At 39.5% G+C, this 25,703-nt stretch overlaps 1 protein-coding gene across 1 annotated transcript in view; it reads right to left on the bottom strand.

The window, feature by feature from the left end:
* Positions 1–25,703, bottom strand: part of DNAH11 (dynein axonemal heavy chain 11) — a 330,986-nt gene that overhangs the window by 64,879 nt on the left and 240,404 nt on the right. The window contains exons 62-63 of the mRNA XM_077757651.1: positions 14,711–14,946; positions 13,412–13,534 (exon numbers count right to left, since the gene is read on the bottom strand). Of these exons, the coding sequence (XP_077613777.1) occupies positions 13,412–13,534; positions 14,711–14,946 (359 nt within the window). The remainder of the gene's footprint in view (positions 1–13,411; positions 13,535–14,710; positions 14,947–25,703) is intronic.

Genomic DNA, 25,703 nt, shown 5'->3' on the forward strand with positions numbered 1-25,703 from the left:
TGCTCATGCTCTGCCTTTCTCTTTTTCTCAATAATAAATAATAAATGTTAAAAAAAAAATAGATGGGTTGTTCACCCTATCGCCACTCTAGAATATCATGCGGTTAGTGGTATGAATGTAATCTCCTCCCACTAATAGCAGCTAATCCAACTCAATTTCCCAATAACACCACACTCTAATTTTTCCCATCAGCTACTACACACAACATCGCTCACCTCCATAGGCTTTCACGGAAAAAAAAAAATGTGAGATTGGCCAACACGAAGCGGGAGTTTTGAACAATTTTACTTCTGAGTGTAAGTGACAAAGGCTTTAAACTGGTTAAGCACTTAACCAAATATCTGAGGTAAAGCAATGCTCCATAAAAGAGCTCAGAGACAATTCTGTGGCTCAAAATTTCTCTTGCATCCCTCCCATGTACACCAACATATACCCTGAGGCATTCACATACCCCAGTTTGAGAATCAGAAACCTATCTGCTTGAGGCACAGGTCTGGTGGTCTTGGTGAAGAGACAGTTAATCAGAGGAAAAGAGAAGGATGTGTGCCTATAAAACTGTGTTTTACATTTTGCTTGGAAACATTATTTCATAGATTCAGATTGCCCAGGGATAGTAAATTATCCTCAATTGGGGTGTTTATGATCTATGAAAGGCAAAAGCTGCATAATGACTCAGTGGGTTTTATCATTGCTGCTAGGTTAATTTTTGGTTAATCTCCTATCTGGGAAAATTAAACAGACTGCTAGTACTCTCTCATGATTTGAAGGATCCAAAAGACAACGGAGTTAACCAGAGGGGTGGGAAAAGCAAACAATCAATCACTTCATTGTTTCTGTGAAAGACATGAGTCCAGAGGTTATGACTTGTAGATTATAGTGGGGAGCTATGAGCTCCTGAACTTAAACTCCAATGAGAAGCAATGGCAGGAGTGAAGAACAGCATTTTTTTTTCCCACAAATAGTTTATTGTCACATTAGTTTCCACATAACACTCAGTGCTCATCCCCACAAGTGCCCTCCTCCATGCCCATCCCCCCCTCCCCTCCCACATCCATCAGTCCTCAGTTTTTGTCAGCATTCAAGAGTCTCTCATGGTTTGCCTGAAGAACAGCATTAAACCTGGAACTGTGGCTGTTGTCTTAAAACAGAAGTTCTTAACCCATTTTCTGGCCCCATGTCCCCCATGAACAGGACTTGCCCCTGACATTGCATCTCTGTGAGAATCATGTAGGGCAGGAATCTCTGAAGCTTGGGTGGAGTTGCTCCTAGAGGATCTTTATTTACCCCTCCAAGAGAGTGACCTTCTCCTGCCCCCTTTTCTCACTGCCTGGGGTGCATGTGAGAGACTGATTATATGACCTCAGATGAGAAATAAAATTATTTTCCATAGTACAAACACTACAGTTTTATTGGATAGGACATAAGGGGAATCAAAAACACTGTTTCACCTAGCAGACTTTTAGTTTTAGAACAAGAAGGGCCCCTAGAGATCATTTAACTGATTCCTTTTTACGGACCCAAAGAGTTTATGACTTGTCCAAGGTCACATAGCTTAGTGGCAGAGCTGGGACTAGAACCTGGGTCTCTAGACTCCTAGTATAAAGTTCATGTCCCTGCAGCACACTGTAGGTTAATTTGCTGTTTGATAGTGACAGCTAATAAGCCCAGCCTCCATCGACCCGTCTGACCGTCGATCACAAGAGGGTACTGAGAAAATATGTTGGACTCAGGAATGATCTGTAGCCGCTAGAGGAAAAACTATAAAGATACAGCCCAGAGAACATGTCCTGCTGGTCTTTGTTTAGAAATTCTGTCCTTGTTTATGAAGGAGAATAGCACTGACTATCGAGGTACCCAGGTCTAACCAAATACTTGTAATTTCTGGTAGATATTTTTATAAAATGAATTTATTTATGAAATCTTAAAAATAAATCACTCAACGTAGAGAAAAATTTGCTCTTTTGGCTTTCAGGGGGAAAAATAGTCTTTTAAAACTGCGAAAATGCTCACTAGTTAGCTGAATAAATTATTGTATAAAAGGCCACCATCTATAAGTTAACTATTAATTTAGTTTTCCATAGGTCAGGTTTACATAAAAATCTGATACATTTGGAATGTCAAAATTCTTTCACAGTTTATTCAAAATTCAGCTGAAAGGTGTTTGGGGATGAAAAGGTTCCTAATTTCTTCAAGTCACAGAAGGTCATTACTACTGTGAAGGAGTGGTAGGCAAACTACATTAAAAACACTACAGGGGTGATGGGCATTAAGGACACTTGTTCGCATGAGCACTGGGTGTTATAGACTACATTATATGGGTGTTATATACTACAGTATATGTTAATGTTAATTTGGATTTAAGTCAAATTAAAAAAAAAAAAGAACAAAAACAAAAGCCAAACACATGAAATGGTTTCTTGACCAATGTTCACAGAATTTCTGTGACAGACCCGGGGAAACATTTCTCAGAATTATCAAATTTACCTGAAACCAGGTTGAGTTGAGGCAGCCTTATCTCAATATAATCAAGACGAGACTCTCAAGTTGGATATAACCTGGACATTTTATATCTAATGTATGTATTTGGAAAGTAAGGAAGTAGCTTTTGCTTTTGTGGGAACTGTTCTCAAGATTTAGTGTTGCTGCTGCTGCAAATGCCTTCAGTCCTGGATCATAAAAACCTGATTAACTTTCCCTAGTGATCAGATATTCTGAGCACACGAACAAACACCAGCATTATTTTTTTATTGCCATCTAAAACAAAATGTGGAAAAGCAACATACTCGTTTAGAACAAGGACTTGCTTCTGTGGCAGACTAGGGTCTTGACTAGGAACGTCTGCAGAAGGACTCTTTTTGATTTATTTTATGATGATGACGATGATGATGTTGATGACTTTTTTTTTTTACAAAGTTTGCAAATCCTTTCTCACAATGCTGTCTATTTTTTTATGAAAAAATTTTTTTTAATGTTTTATTTATTTCTGAGAGAGAGAGACAGCATGAGCAGGGGAGGGTCAGAGAGAGAGGGAGATACAGAATCTGAAACAGGCTCCAGGCTCTGAGCTAGCTGTCAGCACAGAGCCCGATACGGGGCTCGAACCCACGAACCGTGAGATTATGACCTGAGCTGAAGTCGGACGCTTAACCTACTGAGCCACCCAGGTGCCCCTCACAATGCTGTGTAGACAGAAATTTCCCAAGATACTGTGTTAGTACACTGAAGGTTCTCACCTTGAGATGGACAATTCAGAGAGCTAACAAGTTCCCTGAATAGGAGGAATCCTCCAGGCCTGATCAGACAGAGCCTGTTGGTCAAAGTAGAGAGACTGCAGGTGGGTTTTGAGATAAGTGAATAATAGAGTCGCAGTAGTTGGGGGAAAAACATAATCAGGAAAAAAAAAAAATCAAAACTTTTCAATAGACATCTAAAAGCCTTACTGCACGTCCTGCTGCTTAAAATTAGCCGCTTCTCCATTGGACTTGGAGTTCCGACAGCTTGGCGGAGGCCGCGGCACCCAGGCTGGGCTGCACGGCCCGTGTTACTTAGCAACCCCCGCAAGAGGGGCCGCTCAGTGGGTCAAACTGCTACTCAAGGAAAGTTTCAGCTGAAGGCGCAGCTGGCCAGGCGGCCCAGGAAAAGGAGGAAAGAAAGTCCTGAATAGAAATGAGTTAATTGTCTTACTGCTTCATATAGTTAATATAACCAACACGTCCTTCTCCGATAAAAGCAAACTTCAATTAGAATTATAAAAAAAAAAAAAAAGACTCCTGTTGCAAGACTCCAGGTGTCATTGCACAGAAAGAAAAATGGAAGCTAAACAAGAAAATCATAGCTGATTATTTCCCTTCTGAGATACAGAATATATAACATGTATTATATGTTAAATATTGTGACGCACATATATAATATATTTTGATATATATATTTCAATATATCCATACTGAAATATTATAATGTGGCATGAAAAAGGAATTCTGGCTCCGTTTGCATTTTTTTTTTTTTAAAGGAAAACTGCTTTTTTAAAGAAAGTACGGTAAAGGTTCTTTATCTGTGGCCTGTTTGGAATTTACCTTCACATGAAGTCAAACAACGACTACTTAGATGACTATGTGTCAAAAAAAAAAATGTGGATTGAATTTAGGAACAGAAAGGTCTTTTCTGTACTTAAACTTCATTTTTAATTTAGAAATTAGGAGAAACTAGAATGCTGAATTCTATAATATATGAGGGCATGAATTACCTTGAAAATAGAGTGATTCCTACACATAAGGGCTACAATGAGAGAACTACATACCTCCTGAGTTTATTAAAAACTGTAAGTTTCCATCCAGCTCGAGAGAGCACATTTCATCACAGTCCAGGGTCGAATTTAACATGGTTCTAACGTCCCACCCAAGACCTCATTTAAATAGATCTATAATCAACTTTAATATAATCATGTGGCATCAAACCCAAGGAACAACATAGTAATACTGAACTGAAAACTTGCTAATTGAAAACAATTCTCCGTATTAACCTTAGTACCACTTTTAGGAAATATAATCATGATAAATATCTGTAAAATAGCTTTCACCATATTTATATTATATAGCTAGTATTCCTGTTAGTTGTTTTTTTTTTTCCTAAGTAGGCTTCATGCCCAGCAAGGAGCCCAATGTGGGGGTTGAACTCACAACCCAGAGATCAAGACCTGAGCTGAAATGAAGAGTCAGGTACTTAACTGACTGAGCCACCCAGGCACCTCTCTGTTAGTTTTAAGTTTCTATATACAGCATGCTACTTAGACTATTATTAAGAAGATAATAACATGAAAAGTAGTGGAAAGGTACAAAATGTTTTAAAAAAATATTTATAAGCCCAGAAACAATCTGAAATATATCTTACAATAAAGTTACTCCAGCTAAGATTAAAGTCCAAAAATTACTTCAATAATATTTGGGGGGGGGATATGAAAGATTAAAGAGCTTTAATTTTATGAAGACACTTCACAGATCAGCAACTTCTCTAATATGTAAGCCAGTAAATTTGCTTTGGAAAAGGTACATGTTGATAAATCTTCCCAGATACGTTTTCTGTCGATTGATATGATAAGATGTATTTTACTTAAAATTAGGATTGTCTGGAGTTTGGTGGATTTAATTATTTGTAATTACCCAGCTGTTTTCAGCCTGTGGCCATTTTATGACAGTGGTATCTACTATGTGGGTCAGGTTCAACTGTATATCTTCTCAAACACAGATTTAATGTGCTATTGATGAAACCATTACTAGAACCAAATTAAAGTCTGGGCTGATGTATTGGTCCACAGGGAGCTGTCAGACATGAAAGGAGTAATTAGTTTTCATTACTTCATACTCCACAACATTCCAATTATTAATGAACTTCAACTTTTGGACTATGCTATATCTATCACAAGCGTCTTCTCAGACATTATTAGAAAGAATAAACTAATATTGGTTAAAAAACTGCCCCTAAAACAAACAAAACTGAAATGAACAAAAACACTCTTCATAGCTGAAAACTTTATGAGGGATGGGACTTCCAAGAGTATGCAGTGCAAAGATTATCCCACCTGAAAGGGACGAATAGGCTACAGTGAAGACATGCTGGGTGAATGCACCCAGCTTTGCAATCCTCTTTTCCTTGTTTTCCAAGCTATCTTGTCTTTACAATACATCTTTACAATTATACATCTATAATTGTATAGATGGGACAACGTAAGAATATAAAGATAGAAGAGAATAGAAAAAAATTAAGCAAAATGTTCATTGCTGGACATCAGAACAGGAGGCCCATTTAAGATTTATAATCATGTAGGTTAGTTTGGGACGTGATCAAGGTAAAGTCACAATTTTTCTGTTCCTGTTACGATATTACAAATGGGTATTTCTATTAAAATCCTTATTGGTCTTTCTCCATTAGGTTTCTTTTCCATTGTTTTCTTCTTATTTACTGCATTAGAAGAAAAGTAATTCTTACTTCAACCCATGTATTTTAATTTTGCATATTGCTTCTAGTTTGCTCATGTATGAATTTTTTAAATTTTTCTTGTTTTTTTTAGTGTTACAAGTAACAATTGTTAGTGTATTTTTATTGTTTCTTGAAGTAACAAGAAAGCATTTGCTCTTTTTAAACATATTTTGTCAGATGAAAATAATACTATCACTAAAATAATCAAACATTATTTGAAAGTACTTTTAAAGTTTTATAAACAAAACTAGTATCAAAATGTAGAGAGTCCTCCATGTTTTCCATTCCAAACTAAGAGGTGGGAAAAAAATACAAAGTAGAACAGTTCCTCCTTGCAAGAGATGGCTAATAGCAGTAAATAAAGAACTCTTCTATGTTATAGAAAACAGCAGATGAGTCAAAATTCCTACCTTCATTCTCTCAAAGACTCCACACTTCTCACACACTAGTGGTGAGCATATGGATTTGTATGAACACTAGAGAAAACAATTTGGTGTCATGTTTTAAAGCATGATGTGAACACACACTCTACAACCTAACTCTTCTGCTCCAGAATATAAACTCTGAAGAACCTCTTGCTGTGTGCACCTGTAGACATATAAACCAACCTTCAGCATGTTACCATTCATAGGAGCCTGGCTTCTTAAGATGGAAAACATAAACATAACTTCAAAGTCTTTCAAAATGAACATTAAATAAATCAAGGAAAAGTCACACCACTGAATATTTTAATGATGAAAATAAAACAATGAGAGTAAAAAGAATATGGTAAGTTTTAAGACACTGAACAGTAGAAAATTCAAGTCCCTTTAATATACGTATATATACACACTATGTGATATTTTTATAAAGCCCCACAGAAAAATAAGTGACACTATTTTAAATAAGGCTTGGAAATGATAACAAAATTTAGAATACTACCTTTGGGGGAGGAGGCCCAAAGGGAAATCAGAGGAGCACAAAGGTGGCTTAAAGAACATTGTAATCTTTCGGTTCATAATTTGAATGGAAAATTTTCATCTAATTTATTACTATGCTTTATATAACTTTTATATATTATGTATTTTATATGTATCAACATTAAATAATACAACTTAAACGACCAAAACTCTCTATTGTTCTTAGGAGGCAATGTAAAAACATCAAAAGATATGACTGATTCCTTGTTCACACATCCCACATCCAAAACACAATGGCTTACACTTCAGGATCTTTGGCTTAGCCTCTGATTCATACTCCCAATCACCCATACACTGTGCTTATCAGTGGTGCAAGATTCAAGGGAAATATCCTATTTTGAATACCTATCTGTACTATGCTCGGTTTGTATTTTTTTCCGTACCAGATAAGAAAATGTAAACATAGAAAAATAGCCTAAACAACTTAACTCCAAATCACCAAATTAGAAGGTACCAGGCCAAGATTTGAACCAAATTTCATCTTACTTATTCTATCCTAGTGCTATTCTTTCAATTATTTATTTATTTACTTATTAGAGAGAGAGAGAGAGAGAGAGAGAGAGAGAGAGAGAGAGAGAGAGACAGGCAGAGGAAGGGGCGGAGGAGAGAAAATCCTAAGCAGGCTCCATGCATGGGGGCTGGATCCCATGACCTGAGATGAAATCAAGAGTTGGATGCCAACTAAGCCCTCCAGACACCCCTCCCACAGCTAATTTCTGACAACTACATGCTAGTACGTAAGCCCCACTTCATAGCCTTAAAGTGTCTCTTGAAAACGTTTACATAGCTAGTTCACGACCATGGATTAATCACTACATTAACTTTTCCTCCCAGACCAAGTCCTATGGAAAGATGGAAAAATGTATGTTGTTCAAAGAATGAATAAATTCAAAATCATGTTGGAATGAGTACAATGAGTGGAAGCACACAAAAAAATGAGGAATGAAATAAATTCATCAAAAATCTAATGGAAAACATTAGTAAAGGTTACCAACAAACAATCCCTGGAAGGTAATAAACATATCCTTAATAACAATCAAGGAAATACCAAAGAAAGCAGAAAGGAGGATTCTGTTACGTGATGTTTCTACTGGCTCTTGCTCATGATGCCTCGTTTTCTTGTGTTCTATGATTTCTGCCTGTGAACTCATATACCTTGAAATGACATCATGTACAATCCTCTAAAGCCTGGGTTTATGTGCATAATTCCAGAGGGGATTTTTGTTTGCTTCTGCCAAATACAGTGGAGAATGACCAATCCAATGCCACTGAAAAATAAGTTACTGGTTTGAGGTTTTTCGGGCAGCTAAGTAAAAGTTTGACTTGAACATTTATGAGAGAGATGATTTCTGATTAGGAACTCTCACGGGATGTTTTCCTACCTCTTTTCAGTGCCAAAGTATGGAAAGGAAAGTGCTCGGTTCTGCAGGGCTGGGTTTTGTTTTTAACAAATTTACCTTTAAGCAGAAGGTATGGCCACTAGAGGCTCTAGCATTATACAGGAATCTCTTAGGGGACTTCACACCGTCATCTGGCTTGGTCCAAGTTCTAGGTATTCATCCAAACAGAGAGGCCCATGCCATTATGTTGTAGCAGGTACTCTCAGGAAGAAAACCAGCTTTGGTGGTCCTTGCCTATTTGAGTCCCATGGTCCTATTTTTTTGGTCGACCAAGTGCCAAAAGATGTGAATATTTTAACATATTTAGTTGCTTTTCAGCATTCACACATCTACTCTGCCACAATACCTGAAATCCAAGTCAATGTTTTTATTGTTTTATTTTTACTTTGGTTTAACCATTGTTAAGACATACAGTAATATTTCTTATCCATAAAGAACTTATAATCTAATACAGATGGGAGGGAAAACAATTAAACATATTCTAAGAGGGACAGATAAAAAGGCAAAAGGACACAGCGGGCCAGTGCAGAATGGACGGTGTATGGGAAGCACTGAAAGTGGAAACTTAAAAATTTCCATTTAATTAAGTGGCAGCTGAATTCTGAAGTAAGTGAATTTGGGATTTGCAGAAAGACGAGGTAAGTAAAACAGTCTATCATAGGAGGGGTTAATCAATCTGTGTGAATGAAGGGAACACAGAAGTATCAAGTAGGTAAAGCATTTCCTAGGCTTCACAGAAAGCTTCAGTTCAACTTAATGTACCAGGCAACAGAGAACTCTTAAGGAGTTCTTAAGGAGTTCTTCCACAAGGAGCAACAGAAGCAGTTTTAGGAAAAGATTATTGTAACCACTCTGCGGGTTGGAGAGGAGTGAACAGAGAGAAAATGTAAAGGCATTACTTCATTCAGCATGAAGACATGAAATGTCTGAACTACACTGTAAGTTGTAGATAAAAAAAAAAGAAGAAGAAACATGGATTCCAAAACAGTGATGAGAAAATAAACAAGGTTTAGGGAAAAAAAGAGTAAGGCAAGTTACAATGGCCAAGCAGCATTCATGGGAATTCTACTGAAAGGTGGTAGTGACTATTTATTTGGAAAAAACAGTTAATAAATGATGTTTCCAACATATGTATTAAATGTCAGAGAGTCATAGTGATTTGGGGAACAAAGGCAGAAGGAAATGTAGATAAAATTAAATTTCCTTATAACCTGTAGCCCACTGATAGATATTAGAGGTAGGCAGAGTATACGCTCCTCCAGGAACTCCCAACTGTCTTAAAGTTAATGCTTTGCTAGAGGGAAAAAACACGTTAGTTTGACAACAGGTAGGCCCCTAGGATCTGAGTATCTTCTTTAGCAGATAAAAGTCCTTTTGGAAACTTACCTTGCCTTTACCTCCACCTAAGTATCTAATGAGTCACTCCTCATAATCCCGGGGCAGCTCTTTCTGCCCCAGGTCCTGTCCCCATGCTTTAATAAAACCACCTTTTTGCACCAAAGATGCCTCAAGAATTCTTTCTTGGCTTTCGGCTCCAGATCCCCACCGTAACTCCAAAACCACATCAGTAGGTCATCTGAGAAGACATTTAGTCACTCTTTTAGTCCCCATTTTTCTCATGTGTGAAGGTCTCTGATCATCTGTCTATACGGCATGTTTCAAAATGATCACATCTACGATGCTGCCTTAACTACCTCTCCATGTAGATATTCCCCAATCTCCATGGTCAGCCAAGGTCTCTTTATCAGGCTGCACACTCACATACCCACTGCCTTCTTAGACTCTCTTTTCTGAGAATCTTAAAGTAGCACCTCAGTCTCTGAAATGTCTAATAAGTGAAACCATTATCTCTTTCCCTACCACATTTCTATATAAATCCATCATTTAACTTGGTAGAAGACTGGAAATTACCCTCAAACCTTCCTTCCCCCAACCCCCCATCAACAAAATCCCATTAATGACCATGAACTGATGAAATTAACTCCTTGAGAATCCTTTCATGTTTTCTCTCTCTCTCTCTCTCGTATCCCTTAGTTTAGGGTCATAGTTTATCTCAACTGGATGATTATAATTGCTGGCTAATTAGATCCTGGCCCTAGGTCCATGCTCCTTCAATCAATACTTCACACCACCAATAGCACATCCTTTCAGAAACGAATCTGATTAAGTTACTATCCTAGGATGCTTACCAGTCTTCACTAGGTTCCCCACTGACTTACGCTCATGAGTCTCAAGTGAAAATATGGAGACGACAGATTTCTTATTCCAGGAAGACAAGGTTCTTTGGTCAAGAACCACTACTGTTGTTGGGGCGCCTGGGTGGTTCAGTCAGTTAAGTGTCCGACTCTTGATTTTGGCTCAGGTCAGGATCTCACATTTCATGGAGTGGAGCCCTACACTGGGCTCTGACAGTGCAGAGCCTCCTTGGGATTCTCTCTCTCTCTCTCTCTCTCTCTCCCCCTGTGCCCCTCCCTTGTGCGCATACACTCTCCCTCAAAATAAATAAATAAACTTAAAACAAAAAAAAGAACCACTGCTGTTGTCAACTAGTGTTGACAACACTATGAATGAGCCCACTTACTGTGTTTGGGGAAAAGAGGAAGAATTACTGACCTATAGAAAAAGGCCAACTTCGAAGGCATCCATGGGTGTCAAAGGACATCCACACCCTGGGGGTCCTGCCAGTGTCTCTGTTCTCACCTCACCCAGGCTTTAATGCCCTTTTCTCCTTCCAACACAGACTCCATCAACGTGGATCCTATCTGCAGTCCCCCCAAAGCTGTAGGGCTGTCTGTGTAACTATTTGGTATTAGTTCCCTTGTTCCAAAATTCTCTTCTCCGCGTGTCTACCTGACAAACGCCCACTAATCTTTCAACACTCGTATTAAGTGTCAACCTAATCAAATGTGATTTTTCCAACAAAGCTATTCCAAATCTTCACTCTGGAAATGATGTCTCTGCCATGTAAACTTCTATCAACACACCAATGGCACTGTATTGCTTTTATTGCTTATAGGTCTGTCTTTCCCCTAAGGAAATATAGTTTTCTTTAAAGGTAGGGTCTGTATCTTATCAGGCTTTGCCTCTGCAGCTCCCAGTACGGTGCCTGGCATAAGAGTACTAAGAGAAGTTTTACTCAGGGACTGATACAGTACGTAAGGACTCCACCAGCACCAAGATTCTCTGGAAAAAGACACTAAAAATATCTGCAAGGGAAAGGGAAGTAAGAAAAACTGGAGGTAGAGATCTGAATTTACATTCCTATAAGTCACTGTTCCCATATATAATAGTTCAGGAAGGAGAAACGTAATAAATGCGTGCGATAAAAAACCATTCATTATATTCTTATGTACCATTTTAAATCCTCTTGACCTTTAAAAAATACTGGAATGATATGTTCAGTTCTATAGAACCTAACAGAGAGAATATGTACATATTCGGGTAATAATATAACTTAGGGTAAGTTGTTCTAGATTGTTTGTGATAAACCCTTGATGCTTTGAATAAAATAATTTGTTTCTGAAATAGAAGACTTCTGGGATTCACAAGAGTACATAATTATATCCAAATTATGACTCAAATTTATCAGTCCCTGGAAATTTCATATTATATATATGTACATGTTTGTATGTATACATATAATTTAATTATTATATTTATTTTATTTATATTATATATTTATATAATTTATGTATTTAAATATATAATATATAACATACATAAAATATAAACTATATAAAATCATATTTCCTATATTTATGTTTAAGTAATATAAATATATAGAGACAGAGGTAAAGAGAATACCACCAAATTTCTTACACCTAAATTGTGTTATTAAAGGCCCATGTTAAAGCTAGAAAATGTGTATTTCACTGACAAAAAATTTTAGGTTTTCCTAACAGAGTCAAAACCTTAATAGCAAAGATTTCACTTCAGTAGCATTTAAGATTTTACACTATATTTTTAACACATCAGACACAGCTACAATTATGTTTATGTCAGAGTTACAGTTTGTCAAGTAGCTTATTAGATTTTTCTAAATGCATGTCTGTGTAAATTTTAGCTTATTAAACAGTTGTAAGTTGTCAGTCACTGTAAATGGATTTAGTTGTAAAATACTAATCAGTTAGGGAGTGTTTAAAAAATAGAAGTTAGTTCTCCTTAAGTAGACCTATTTCCACTTAAAATGGACAGAAATAAGGTGGTGATGGGAAAGGAGACAGGTGACTTTGAGCCGGAGACTGGTGTCAAAAAAAAAAAGGGGGGGGTGTTGAGGAGATTCTGAAATGATCCTTCTGTGAGGAAACAAGAACAACAGACAACAACAACCACACAAGAGAAGGAAAGGCAGTGAAGTAAGTCTCGTGAAGACAGGTGTCCTGAGAGAAAAGGCACAGGAACCTACGGAATGTCACCAGCCCCCGTGAGCCCACACAGGCTTGGTCAGAGACATACTTGCCGCAGGTGACCTTGAACACATTTATACCAAGTGCTGTGATGAGTACTTGGAAGTGGCTTCACCGCCACGGGAGAATGTCCTGGACAGTGGGGTCTCCAAAGGGAACGGCAGCTATTTGGAACGAACTAGAGCTCACTGGGGATGTTCCTGCTTGCTGGTGGCACCGCTGCTGGTTTGGGAATGATTTCAGGGGCCCGGTGATGAATTCAATGCCTACATGTATTTCAAGTGTATTGGAAAAGAGAACTAGCACAGTGAAGCCCTCATGTTGTGGATGCCATGACTTTGGATGAAGACGAATTAAAACAAAGTGTGTGGAATTAGGATACAAGAGATCTGCAGGCTAAGCCCACACATGACAGGTGTTTTGCTGTCTTAAACTTCTTTGGTGTGAACTCATAAAGGAGCAACTACCCTCAGCTTTGTGACAATGCATTTTTTGGTTTATAAATCAGGAATTGGCTAACACGAATCTAAATCTATCAAGAAAACAGTTTGAAAGTTTGGATCCGGCTGAGGGTGCTTTTTTCTTGGAATGTAGGTGCCACGGAATGAAACCTCAGAACCATCAACACTCATATGCAGCGCAAAATATAGGTTAAAAATTCAAAAATACTTACTTCCCTTTTTTAATTGTGTTCCTGCCAAGCAGGGGATCAAGGACTGGGTCTATTGTTTCCTCCAGATTTTCAACTAAGATGACATCTCCAAAGGCCAAAGCAGTTTCAATGGCATTCAAAAACCTTAAAATCCAATCAGAATAGAGATAACAAAATGTCAATAAGCACAGGGAAAATGTTCCAAATTACTGAAATTTTGCTATTTGCTGTAATGTAGATTTTTTTTAATGAGACAAACTTAGAGAAAACTGTTTCATAAAGTATTCAACTAGATTACACAGAAATTAATGATGAGATTTTGAGATGAATTACACAGGGATATTTTCCAAGTGAAATTCAACAGTATGAATAAGTCAATGGGTAAATTAGTTCTTTTGACAATAACCATGGTGAGACAAATGTAACTTATCCAAACATCATAAATTTAAATTCATTTGATAGGTCTTTTTTTGATAAAAAATTTTTCAAAATATATTAAATGTCTTGTAGTTTTGTCAAACATTCATTTTTTAAAAAACCCTTTAGGTTCAGTTGTGGTAAAAGTGGTAAATTATCATTATATTTCACTCTCACTCTCCAAAAAAAGTCTCTCCCTATCAAAAATAATTTTCTCCAAGTATCCAGATAAGCGAGGAGTACATTTATCTTAAATTCCTTATTTCGTTGTATGTGTGGAAAAAGCGAAAGAAGGGTCAAATGAAGTACCATTAAGTCTAAAGTATTTAATATTAGCTGAACACCAACTACATACAAGACAACTTCATTCATCAGACAGTATTGTCATGAGGACCCAAAGACAGAAAGTCTCAGGAGACTCAGTTCTCAAAAGGTTTACATAAAACTTGATGAAGAAATGATCTTCAGGCATTCCATGCTGGGACGGGAAGCCACGTTGCAACCCTCCTACAGGCAAAGTATGTATTCAGAAATAGGATTCTAATCACCATTAGGCCTATAAATGCAGGTGACAATTCTTGTGTCAACACATGCCCTAAAGGATTACAGTACATCATGTTTCCATTCTTGGCCTTAGGATGCTGACCAATTTTTCCATTTGGGTGCACTGTTTGCTCTAATCTTCAATGTACTTTCACCTTCAGATTAAGTGGTTGCCACTGAATGTAAATGACCTTTCAACAAAGATACTTTATGTGAAACCTGAGTGAGCAGATAAACAAGTTGGACCAGACTGTCACACTGCATGGCAGCAGAGAGGTCTAGCAAATGCAAGGACTTCCTAGAAATTAGACCCATTTCACAGCAGCTTAACAGAAAGCCAATCCTTTGGATTCCACATACCCTTTCTGGCCCAAGTCTGTGACTTTCAGGTCAGTTCCATACTTATTCTTGATCCACTTAATTCCCTGCTGCTGGGGATCTATCATCAGGGGCCAGCGCTCACAGTGTGTTAGGATAGCGGCGTTTTCGGCTGACATTCTGTCACCAGGCAGCCCTTCATTATTCCAGGTGGCAATCGTAGCGTCATCCGTTAACATGGCAATCAAGTCCAGGTCTTCAGTTATTGGGATGGAAACCTGGAAAATCAGGGTTGAATGCAATCAACTGCCAGTGTGGCAGAGCAAATGACTCAGCAGGTCAGACAAGAAAACAAGAGACCAAAGCCTGGACGACACATGTGAATTCTCTCCAGACTCAACAGCCAAGTGAAACTCTCATTGTGAAATACAATTTGACCTAATAAGTACAATATTTCTACCTCTCAGAATTCTGTCAACTGCAGTATTCAATATCTGGTTTATTATTGCATCTGACTTCAAGTGAAAGGGACTTTGTCCTCTACATACATCGACAGCTGCACCAACAAGGTGAGAGGGAATTAGACACAAGACTGCGGGCCAACAGAAATGCATTTGCTCAATGGAGTAATCACCCCCAAATAAGCAAGGCTACAATGCACTCTCTGGCTCAGGCATTTCATTCTTTAGTACAGGCCAATCCTACAAGAGATGACTTCTCTTTCTCGGATAGGTTAATGGAATGTATTCTGTCTGCAGCAGCTCTATCAGCTTGTTGGCTCTGCCTAGGAACGAGATGGTGGCCTCTCCTGTGAGAGGGAATTGTATTTCCTGTCAGTGTGGAAAGGAGTATTGCAAAGTGGGGAGCTGTCTCCTTTGAGAGACAGAGAAGCCTATTTAAGTCTTTAATTGTTTTAATGTTTTTATTTATTTTTGAGAGACAGAGATACAGAGCATGAGTGGGGCAGGGGCAGAGAGAGGGGAATCTGAATCAGGCTCCAGCCTCTGAGGTGTCAGCACAGAGCCCGACGCGGGGCTCTAACTAAAAAACCATGAGATCATGACCTGGGCCGAAGTTGGGCACTCAACCCACTTATACACCCAGGTGCCCCAATTTAAGTTTTAAACTTTATTTACTTATTTTGAGAGAGAAAATGTAAGTTGAGGAGGAGCAGAGAGAGAGGGAAACAAAGAGAGGATCTCAGTGCAAAGGCTAGTATGGGCCTCAAACTCACAAACCATGAGATCATGACATGAGTTGAAGTTGGACACTTAACCGACTGAGCCACCCAGGTGACCTAAGATAACTATTTTAATATCTTGTTTTTTGACATTTATTTATTTTTGAGAGAGAGAGAGAGAGACAGAATGTCTCTGGGGAGATTTAGAGAGAGAGGGAAACACAGAATCTGAAGCAGGCTCCAGTCTCTGAGCTGTCAACACAGAGCCCGACGCGGGGCTCAAACCCACAAACCATGATGACATCATGACCTGTGCTGAAGTTGGATGCTCAACCAACTGAGCCACCCAGGCACCCTCTGCAAGAAATCTTTTTTAAAGAATAAGGATCATTCTTTATAAAAGCTGACTTTACAAAACACAAGATTATAGAAAAGAATCTGTTAAGGAATTTATTCATTTGGTCATCAATCACCAAATATTTACGGAGCACCTCCTACATAAAAAAGACTGTCTGGAGACACTGCAATGAGCAAGACGAATAAGAAGCTAGTCCCATGGCTGGGTGGAGGGCTAACATGGAAACATGCCCCCAGAATACAGGGCAGTAAGAGCCCTATTTGGAGCAGGCTGGGGGGCAGGGGGTTGTAGCAACAGAAGCAGGAGTCTGGCTTACTGGTTGACCATGGATTTTCAGCAAAGAAGATGTCAGAGGAATTCCTCCAGGAGAGCTAGGATACCATTTGATATCAATACAGATAGGAAAAGTAGCATAATATTCCTACTGTCTCTGACCACAATGTTACCTTAGAAATAAATCAAACTTGATCTTCTAGTGAGATGAGCAACAAGCCTTAGTACTGACACAAGATTTTCTTAAAGATACAAGAAAATTGATATCTTTTACAATAAGCTATTAGCAAGGGATCCGTGGCTTTAACTCCTACTTAACGCAAACAACTTGGAGCAACTCAAAGCTTGAAATAACTTTAATTTCTGAGCTACAAGTGGTAACGGAAGGTATACATGTAGGTCTTGTGTCCGAATTTGGTAATTTTAATCGTTTGAGCACCTACTGTGCACACAGTTAAGTGCAGGGGATCAAAGAGAACTCCCCCACTTTTTTAAGGGTCAGTTTAATTAGTAGGGGAAATAAAGCAGGTAACTCACATTAAAGAGTATCATAAGTGGGGTGCCTGGGTGGCTCAGTTGGTTGAGCGTCCGATTTCAGTTCAGGTCATGATCTCATGGTTCATGAGTTTGAGCTCCATGTTGGTCTCTGTGCTGACAGCTTGGAGCCTGCTTCAAATTCTACGTCTCCATCTCACTCTGCCCCCGCCCCTATTCCATTTCTCTCTGCCAGAAAGAAAGAATGAAAGAAAGAACAAGGAAGGAAGGAAGGAAGGAAGGAAGGAAGGAAGGAAGGAAGGAAGGAAGGAAGGAGTGTAATAAAAAATTTAAAAAAGAGTGTCATAAATGCTGGGCAATACTTTGAGATGTAAATTTTTAGAAACAAATTTTAGGGTATTTTCTTGATAGTGTTATGTTCAAATTGCTGGTTGTGTGAATGCACAAAGAAATTTTTTTATTAAGATATATATTTCGTATTACACTATAGTAATCATTTTCATAATAAACTTTAACCTAGATTTAGGCTGGGGAATATAAACCTCAATTCATATGTATCTTCCTTTCCTTTTAAACTTTTTTTAAAAAATGTTTTTATTTTTGAGACACAGAGAGAGACCGGGCATGAAGTGTAGGGGAGGGGTGGGGCAGGTGGCAGAGAGAGAGGGAGACACAGAATCCGAAGCAGGCCCCAGGCTCTGAGCTGTCAGCATGGAGCCTAACCTGGGGCTCAAACTCACAAACCAGATCATGACCTGAGACGAAGTCAGATGCTTAACTGACTGAGCCACGCAGGCACCTTTTAATTCACTTTATTCTTCAGAATTCCTTGAAGAAATCTGCAGAAAGGAAAATGAGTATGGAAACCAAATGCAAAAATGGAGCCCTTTATGTCTCAAGTCAGCTTTGCAAGTCCAGAAGGCCCCATCTACTGTTTCATTAAGTAGCGTCAACCTCAGTGTGAGCCCGGATGCTACCATGAAATGAGGTGGGGATAAACAAAAACAAAGAGCCTCCCCTCTACAGAGAAGCAGCTTCTACTCAAGAGAAAGAGAAGGCTGCCATGAGCCAACTCAAACTAATCCTAACACCAAATGTGTTTCAGAATCCTCTGAAACTAACCAAGTGGCAGATTCCAAAGGAAAAAAGGCAACTTCCTGATGAGATGACACATTCATTTCCCAAAGGAAACCTTTTGCACTGTCCATGGGAATGCAAACTGGTGCAGCCACTGTGGATAGCAGTATGGAGAGCCCCCCAAAAATTAAAAATGAAATTACCATATGACCCAGTGATTGCACGACTGGCTATTTACCCACAAAATATAAAAACACTAATCCACCCATATGTTGGCTGCAGCATTACTTACAATAGTCAAATTATGGAAGCAGCCATACTTTGGAAGAAGAAGTAGTATGCACACACACACACACACACACACACACACACACACACACACACAATGGAGTATTACTCAGCCATAAAAAAGAATGAAATCTTGTCATTTGCAACAACATTGATGGAGCCAGAGCGTGTAATGTTAAGTCAGTCAGAGAAAGACAAATATTATATGATTTCACTCATATGTAGAATTTAAGAAATAAAACAAATAAAAGAAAAAAGAGACAAAGCAAAAAACCAGACATTTAAATACAGAGAACAGACTGACAGTTAGCAGCGGGGAGGTCGGGGGAAGACGGGGGAAATAGGAGGATTCGAGAGTACACTTTTTATGCTGAGCACCAGGTGACGTATGGAAGTGCTGAGTCACCACGTCGTACTTGGGAAACTAGTACTAATTGTATGTCAATTATAGTGCAATGCAAGTAAAACAAAAACACACAGGTTGCTGAATTAAAAAACAAAAACAGAGGGCACCTGGGTGGCTCAGTCGGTTAAGCGTCCGACTTGGGCTCAGGTCATGATCTCATGGTTTGTGGGTTCGAGCCCCGCATTGGGCTCTGTGCTGACCGCCCGCTCAGAGCCTGGAGCCTGTTTCAGAGTCTGTGACTCCCTCTCCCTCTGATCCTCCCCTGCTCACGCTGTCTCTCTCTCTCTCTCAGAAATAAATAAAACATTAAAAAAATAAAAAAATAAATAAAAACAGAAACACACCACTCACATTTCTGATAGGATGGTGACAAAACAACAAATATTTATAAGGCCTTAAAGGGCTTACAAAATTTTTTCATATACATTCAATCTTTTCAATGTCTCCTGTAACTTACAAGAGTTCTGCCAAGTAGCTGTCTCTGGTTGTTTGCTTGTTTACGCTTAGGGCACTGAGGCTTAGAAAGGCTACCACCACTAAAAACTCCATGTATTTGTTCTGTCTACAGCTCCTAGGTCACACCAATGAGGAGAGTGTAAATGTCTCCATGATCTTGTCCCTGTCTCCACCTGTGTGCCCAGAGGACAATACCTCTGGATGCAAACAATTCTGGCTAACAATTTTACTTTGACCCATGGGCCATGTATGCCCGTTATCCCTGTCTTGTTCAGTCACCACCCTCTGAGCCATCCTCTGGATGAAAACCATGTTGAATAATAGTTTAATTTGGACCCTCAAGGCCACATACACTCACTGTCCCTGTCCTTTCAGGCACACTCTGGTACTGTTCCTTCCCCACCAGTCTCCGGACTCACACCCCCATGCTGCACATTCTGCAACCCCTCCGACATGCCCTTTAGGATCCTGGTCCTATTTGGACCAAATAACCTTGCCCCCACTACCTGCTCATCTTCACCAAAACACCAGCTCTCACCTAGGCAGTGGTTCTCAACCCTAGACTGCATACTGGAATCCAGGAGAGCTTTCCACAGCTGCCAACAGCAGCCAGCCATCACTAGGGATTCCACTTGAATTGACATTGCTTTAAAAGTTCACTTCCACATCATCTCAACATGAGGCTGGGGTGCAAGAATGACTCCCCCATGGACTCAATTCACTCGACGGTTTTCTCAGTAGACTTTTTTAACACCCTCAACACTCAAAACCTGTGTGTGGGAAAGAGTTGTCATCCCTTATTTTCCTATAGATCATTCCAAGACCACTGCTCTTTCATTCTTCGATAAAAAAAATGCTGCCTTTGAGTCCAGTTATACAATCTTCTATGTATCTCCTCATATTAATTATTAAGGATATAGCTATTGGTCCCTCTCAACTTTCCAAGTTTTACTATCTAGCTGTGACGACCTCAGTACACACGGAGATGACAAATCCACTCTTGAGCCTTGACATCCTTCATGCCAAAGCTCTACATTTCCTTTCCACTCCAGCATTCTGGAAATGCCCCCATGCCCCATGATGTTGACATGTTTTTGTAAGGTATTATACATCTCCTTCAAAAGATGACTAATGCTGTCCCAGACCTTCCAATCCTCTGAAATTATTTCATGATTGAAATCTAACCTCCTAATATCCACTTCTTTCTCTCCCCTTTAAACATTACATTTCCTCTAACCAACAGTATTAAGATATCTAGTCCTTTACCCACTATACATTTTTTATGGTGGTAAAATAAAATAAAATGTGTCATTTTAACCATTGTTAAGTGTAGAGTTCAATGGCATTAACTATGTTCACACTGCTGTGCAGCCATCACCACCATCCGTCTCCACAATTTTGTCATCTTTCCCAAGTGCAACTCCATATGCATTCAGCTCTGACTCCCCAGCCCCTTCTCCCTCCTGCCCCGCCAGCTACCATCGTACTTCGTTTCTATGCAATCTGACTACTTTAGATACTTCATTAAAGTAGAGTCATGCAAAATTCAACCTTTTATGACTGGATTATTTCACTCAGCACGATGTCTGCAAAGTCCATCCATGCTGTAGCAGGTATCAGAAGTTCCTTTCTAAGCCTGCTGTATGTCTATTCCACATTGTATCTATTCATCGACTGATAGACACTAGGATCACTTCTACCTTTTGCCTACTGTGAATCACGCTATGAACAAATATACAAATATTTGTCTGAGTCCTTGCTTGTACTTCTTTTAGGTATTTATATAACCAAAAGTGGAATTGTAGAATCATATGGTGATTCTAGACTTAATTTTTTCAAAAACTCTACCATATTTCTAACCACAAATTTCTGGCTACACTCACATCTCTACCCAGCCTAAGCAGCACCCTTCCATTCCTTTGCTGTTCTTCTGCCTGCCCCATGACTGGATAGGTTCCTTCACTTCCTTCTGGCTTAACTGCCCTGGCCGGGTTCAACATCTTCTGTCCTCTCCTTTTGCTCTTACATTGTGAGTATTGCTGATGAAAGCTTTCTGACTGTGACTACCATTAAATCTTTTCCAAATTCATCTTTGGTTTCTTAAAGTTGCTTGGCAACAATCGACATCTACTGCTGCCCTCAGTGGGCATTTTTGATGTTTTCACTACTTTCCTCACACATGTTCTCCTGATTCTGGTTTGCTCATCTTTGGCCAGCTGGCACCGCATTTTCCCAGTTTCCCTCAAAGGAGGGAGACCAGCAGGTGTGGCTGCACCAACTATCCATTAGTATCTGCCCCTGACTACCTTTGTCTCCTTCCCTCCTCCATCTGAGTCCAAGGAGTCTTGCTTCTCCTATCTGAGGGTCATTCTACTGACATCTGTCTTGGAAACCATCCCCTCCCAATTTCTAGTGGCTAAGGCCTCTTCACCTTTTTATCCTCCACAACTCCTTTTCCATTTCTTTTCCTGAAGTATGGAAACATGCTCTTGCCCCTTTTGCACTTTACACATAGTTCCAGGTCTCTAACTAGGCACTCTGCTTACCTCCTCTCCATCACAGGCAAATTCCTTCAAGGATAGTCTGTCTTTTCCATCTGTTTCCACACCTCCCACTTACTGTGTCACAGTTACACCTCTGAGGTCATAAAATGTCATCATATTTCCATATATGATGACACCTTCATTTCTTAGTTCTTTCACTTGTCTCTGTGGCTTTGGCATTACTGACCATTCCCAGGTTTATACTCCTGCTTCCCATGGCACCACCTTTGCCTGAAGTGTTCTCTAGCCTTTGCTCCATCTTCATCTTTCTCCACTTCCCTTTTTCATGTCAGCACTGACTCAGTTCATTTTATTCTAAAGCCCCCCGCTACGTGAATTCACCCCAACGTATTCATCCTTGACTCCCAAATCTGACTCTCCAACCAATAACACTCCTGTCCAGCTCCCTACTGGTCACTGACACTTGAATGTGATATCATGTTCCTAGAACCTTCATCATTTCTCCCAAACCAATTTTATTTTATTTTTTTAATAGTTTATTGTCAAATTAGTTTCCACATAACACTCAGTGCTCATCCCCACAAGTGTCCTCCTCCATGCCCATCCCCCCCTCCCCCCTCATCCATCAGTCCTCAGTTTTGTCAGCATTCAAGAGTCTCTCATGGTTTGCCTCTCTCCCTTTCCCCCACCATTTCTGCCCTTCTTCTCCCCCTTGTTCCTCCGTCAAGTTCCTCCTAATCCTCCTATACGTGCAAACATATGATATTTGTCCTTCTCTGCCTGACTTATTTCGCTCAGCATAACACCCTCAAGGTCCATCCATGTTGCTACACATGGCCAGATTTCATTGTTTCTCATTGCCATGTAGTATTCCATGGTATAGATAAACCACATCTTCTTGATCCATTCATCTGTTGATGGACACTTAGGCTCTTTCCATGTTTTAGCTATTGTGGAGAGTGCTGCTATGAACATTGGGGTACATGTGCTCCTATGCATCAGCATTTCTGTATCCCTTGGGTAAATTCCTAGCAGTGCTATTGCTGGGTCATAGGGGAGTTCTATTGTTAGTTTCCTGAGGAACCTCCACACTGTTTTCCAGAGGGGCTGCACCAGTTTACATTCCCACCAACAGTGTAGGAGGGTGCCCGTTTCTCCACATCCTCGCCAGCATCTAGAGTTCTCTGATTTGCTCATTTTAGCCACTCTGACTGGCGTGAGGTGGTATCTCAGTGTGGTTTTGATTTGTATTTCCCTGATGAGGAGGGATGCTGAACATCGTTTCATGTGTCTGTTGGCCATCTGGATGTCCTCTTTGGAGAAGTGTCTGTTCATATCTTCTGCCCATTTCTTCACTGGGTTGTTTGTGTTTCGGGCGTGTAGTTTGATGAGTTCCTTATATATTCTGGATATTAACCCTTTATCTGATATGTCATTTGCAACTATCTTTTCCCATTCCGTTGGTTGCCTATTAATTTTCTGGGTTGTTTCCTTGGCTGTGCAGAAGCTTTTAATCTTGATGAGGTCCCAATCATTTATTTTTGCTCTTGATTCCCTTGCTTTTGGGGATGTGTCAAGTAAGAAGTTGCTGCGGTGGAGGTCAAGGAGGCTGTTTCCTGCTTTCTCCTCTAGGGTGTTGATAAGTTTCCTGTCTCACGTTCAGGTCCTTTATCCATTTTGAGTCTCCCAAACCAATTTTAATCTCAGGGACTGGCACGTGCACATACTTACTTTCTCCCCATCACTCCCCTGCTTGCCATGTCCACTGTTACCACTTTGCTCAGCTCATCACCTTCTGGATCACCACCATTATGGCATCAACAGTCTTTCCCCTTCTGAGTCACTATTCCTTCTGTGCCCAGTGTGAGCTTTCCAATGTGTAAACCTAATCAGAGACCTACTTAAAGTCCTTCAATGACTCTGGATCTTTAGGATAAAGTTCATACTGTTTCTTAGTTTATAATATGAAGGTTATTATATGGCTCCTTACTAATTCTGTAACATTCATCTGTATTTTCCAGTCTATAATGGTACATCAGCTTATCTATATTTTTTAAAACTCATTTAACATCCTAATACTTAAATCACTTGCAAGCCTTTTCATCTGCCAGGAAGCTGGGAAGGAGAGCACTAACTGTAGTTTTGCCCAAAAGGTTGCTTAGTTATGTTATCACATTTGCTCAAAAATCCATTACTTCCCCCATTGAGATGCAATGTACATTTAAGCATATATTCTTTTATTTAAAAGTAGCTATTGATAGTCTGGTAGCTCCCCAAAGGATTAAACATAGAGTTACTGTGCACTGTAAAAAAAGAAAAATCTCATTCCTATGTATATACCAAAGAGGAATGAAACATATCCACACAAAAAAATCTCTATACAAGTAATTTGAATGTTCATAGCAATATTTTCCATAATAACCAACAAGTAGAAGCAATTCATATGCCCATCACCTGATGAATGTGTAAAAGCAATGAAATCCTGGTACAGACTATGCATCATGGATGGAAAACATGCTAAATGAAAGGAGTGAGGGACAAAATACCTCCTATGTTGTAGGAGTTCATTCACATGAAATGTTCAGAAGAGGCAAATCTAAAGAGACATAAAACAGACTGGTGATTCTCAGGGCCTGGAGAGAATGGGGTGATTGGAGCTGATGGATATGGGTTTTTTTCCAGGGCTGATGACCATGTTCTAGAATTGACCATGATGATGGCTGTACAACTCTGTGTATACACTAAACAGCACTGAAATGAGTATTTTAAATAGGTGGGCAACTTACATCTTAGTGAAAAGATACACTCAGCATCTACAATGTTCCAGGTACCACATAAGGTTAACAAAATAAACAAAATCCTTGTTTCCCTGGATCTTACACTGTAGCTGAGGGAGGGAAAAGCTAATGACCAAAGCAAAGGAGTAAATGAAATAACATATTAGAAAGTGGTAAGTCCTGGGAAAAAAGAGACTGGGATGAGGCATACTGAAGGATGGACCTATAATCTTATCTAGAATCTGAAAATGGTGTCTGAACAAAGACCTGATGGATGGAAATGAGCCATTTATATTATACCTAAGTAGGTAGGTAGGTAGATAGATAGGGAAAACACCTAGTGCAAAGGGCCTGAGGTCAGAGCATATCTGGTATATTCAGTATGACTGAAGCAGAGCAGTGAGGAAAACAATAATAGGAAGTAGGATAAAGAGAGAAAGGGGCAAAATCACAGAGGGTTTTATAAGGCTTTATAGGGCTTCTAGCTTTTGCTCTGAGTGCAGTGAGGAGTTAATCTGACTTGCTCTTTTAAAGAATCACACTGGCTGTTAATGGAGATCAGATTTTATTATATTTTATTTTATTTTTTATGGCTTTTTAAATTTTTTAATTTTTTAATAGTTTATTGTCAAGTTGATTTCCATATAACACCCAGTGCTCATCTCCACAAGTGCCCTCCTCCATGCCCATCACTCCCTTCCCCTCCCCTCACCCCATCTGCCCTCAGTTTGTGCTTGGCATTCAAGAGTCTCTCATGGTTTGCCTCTCTCCCTTTCCCCAACTATTTTTCCCCTTCTTCTCCCCTATAGTCCTCCGTTAAGTTCCTCCCAATCCTCCTTTATGTGCAAACCTATGGTAGCTGTCCTTCTCTGCTTGACTTATTTTGGTCAGCCTAACACTCTCAAGGTCCATCCATGTTGCTACACATGGCCAGATTTCATTCTTTCTCATTGCCATGTAGTATTCCATCGTATAGATAAACCACATCTTCTTGATCCATTCTTCCGTTGATGGACACTTAGGCTCTTTCCATGTTTTGGCTATTGTTGAGAGTGCCGCTATGAACATTGGGGTACATGTGCCCCTATGCATCAGCACTCCTGTATCCCTTGGGTAAATTCCTAGCAGTGCTATTGCTGGGTCATAGGGGAGTTCTATTGTTCATTTCTTGAGGAACCTCCACACTGTTTTTCCAGAGGGGCTGCACCAGTTTACATTCCC

Source organism: Crocuta crocuta, unplaced genomic scaffold, assembly GCF_008692635.1.
Source record: "Crocuta crocuta isolate KB4526 unplaced genomic scaffold, BGI_CrCroc_1.0 scaffold62, whole genome shotgun sequence".
Lineage (NCBI taxonomy): Eukaryota > Metazoa > Chordata > Mammalia > Carnivora > Hyaenidae > Crocuta > Crocuta crocuta.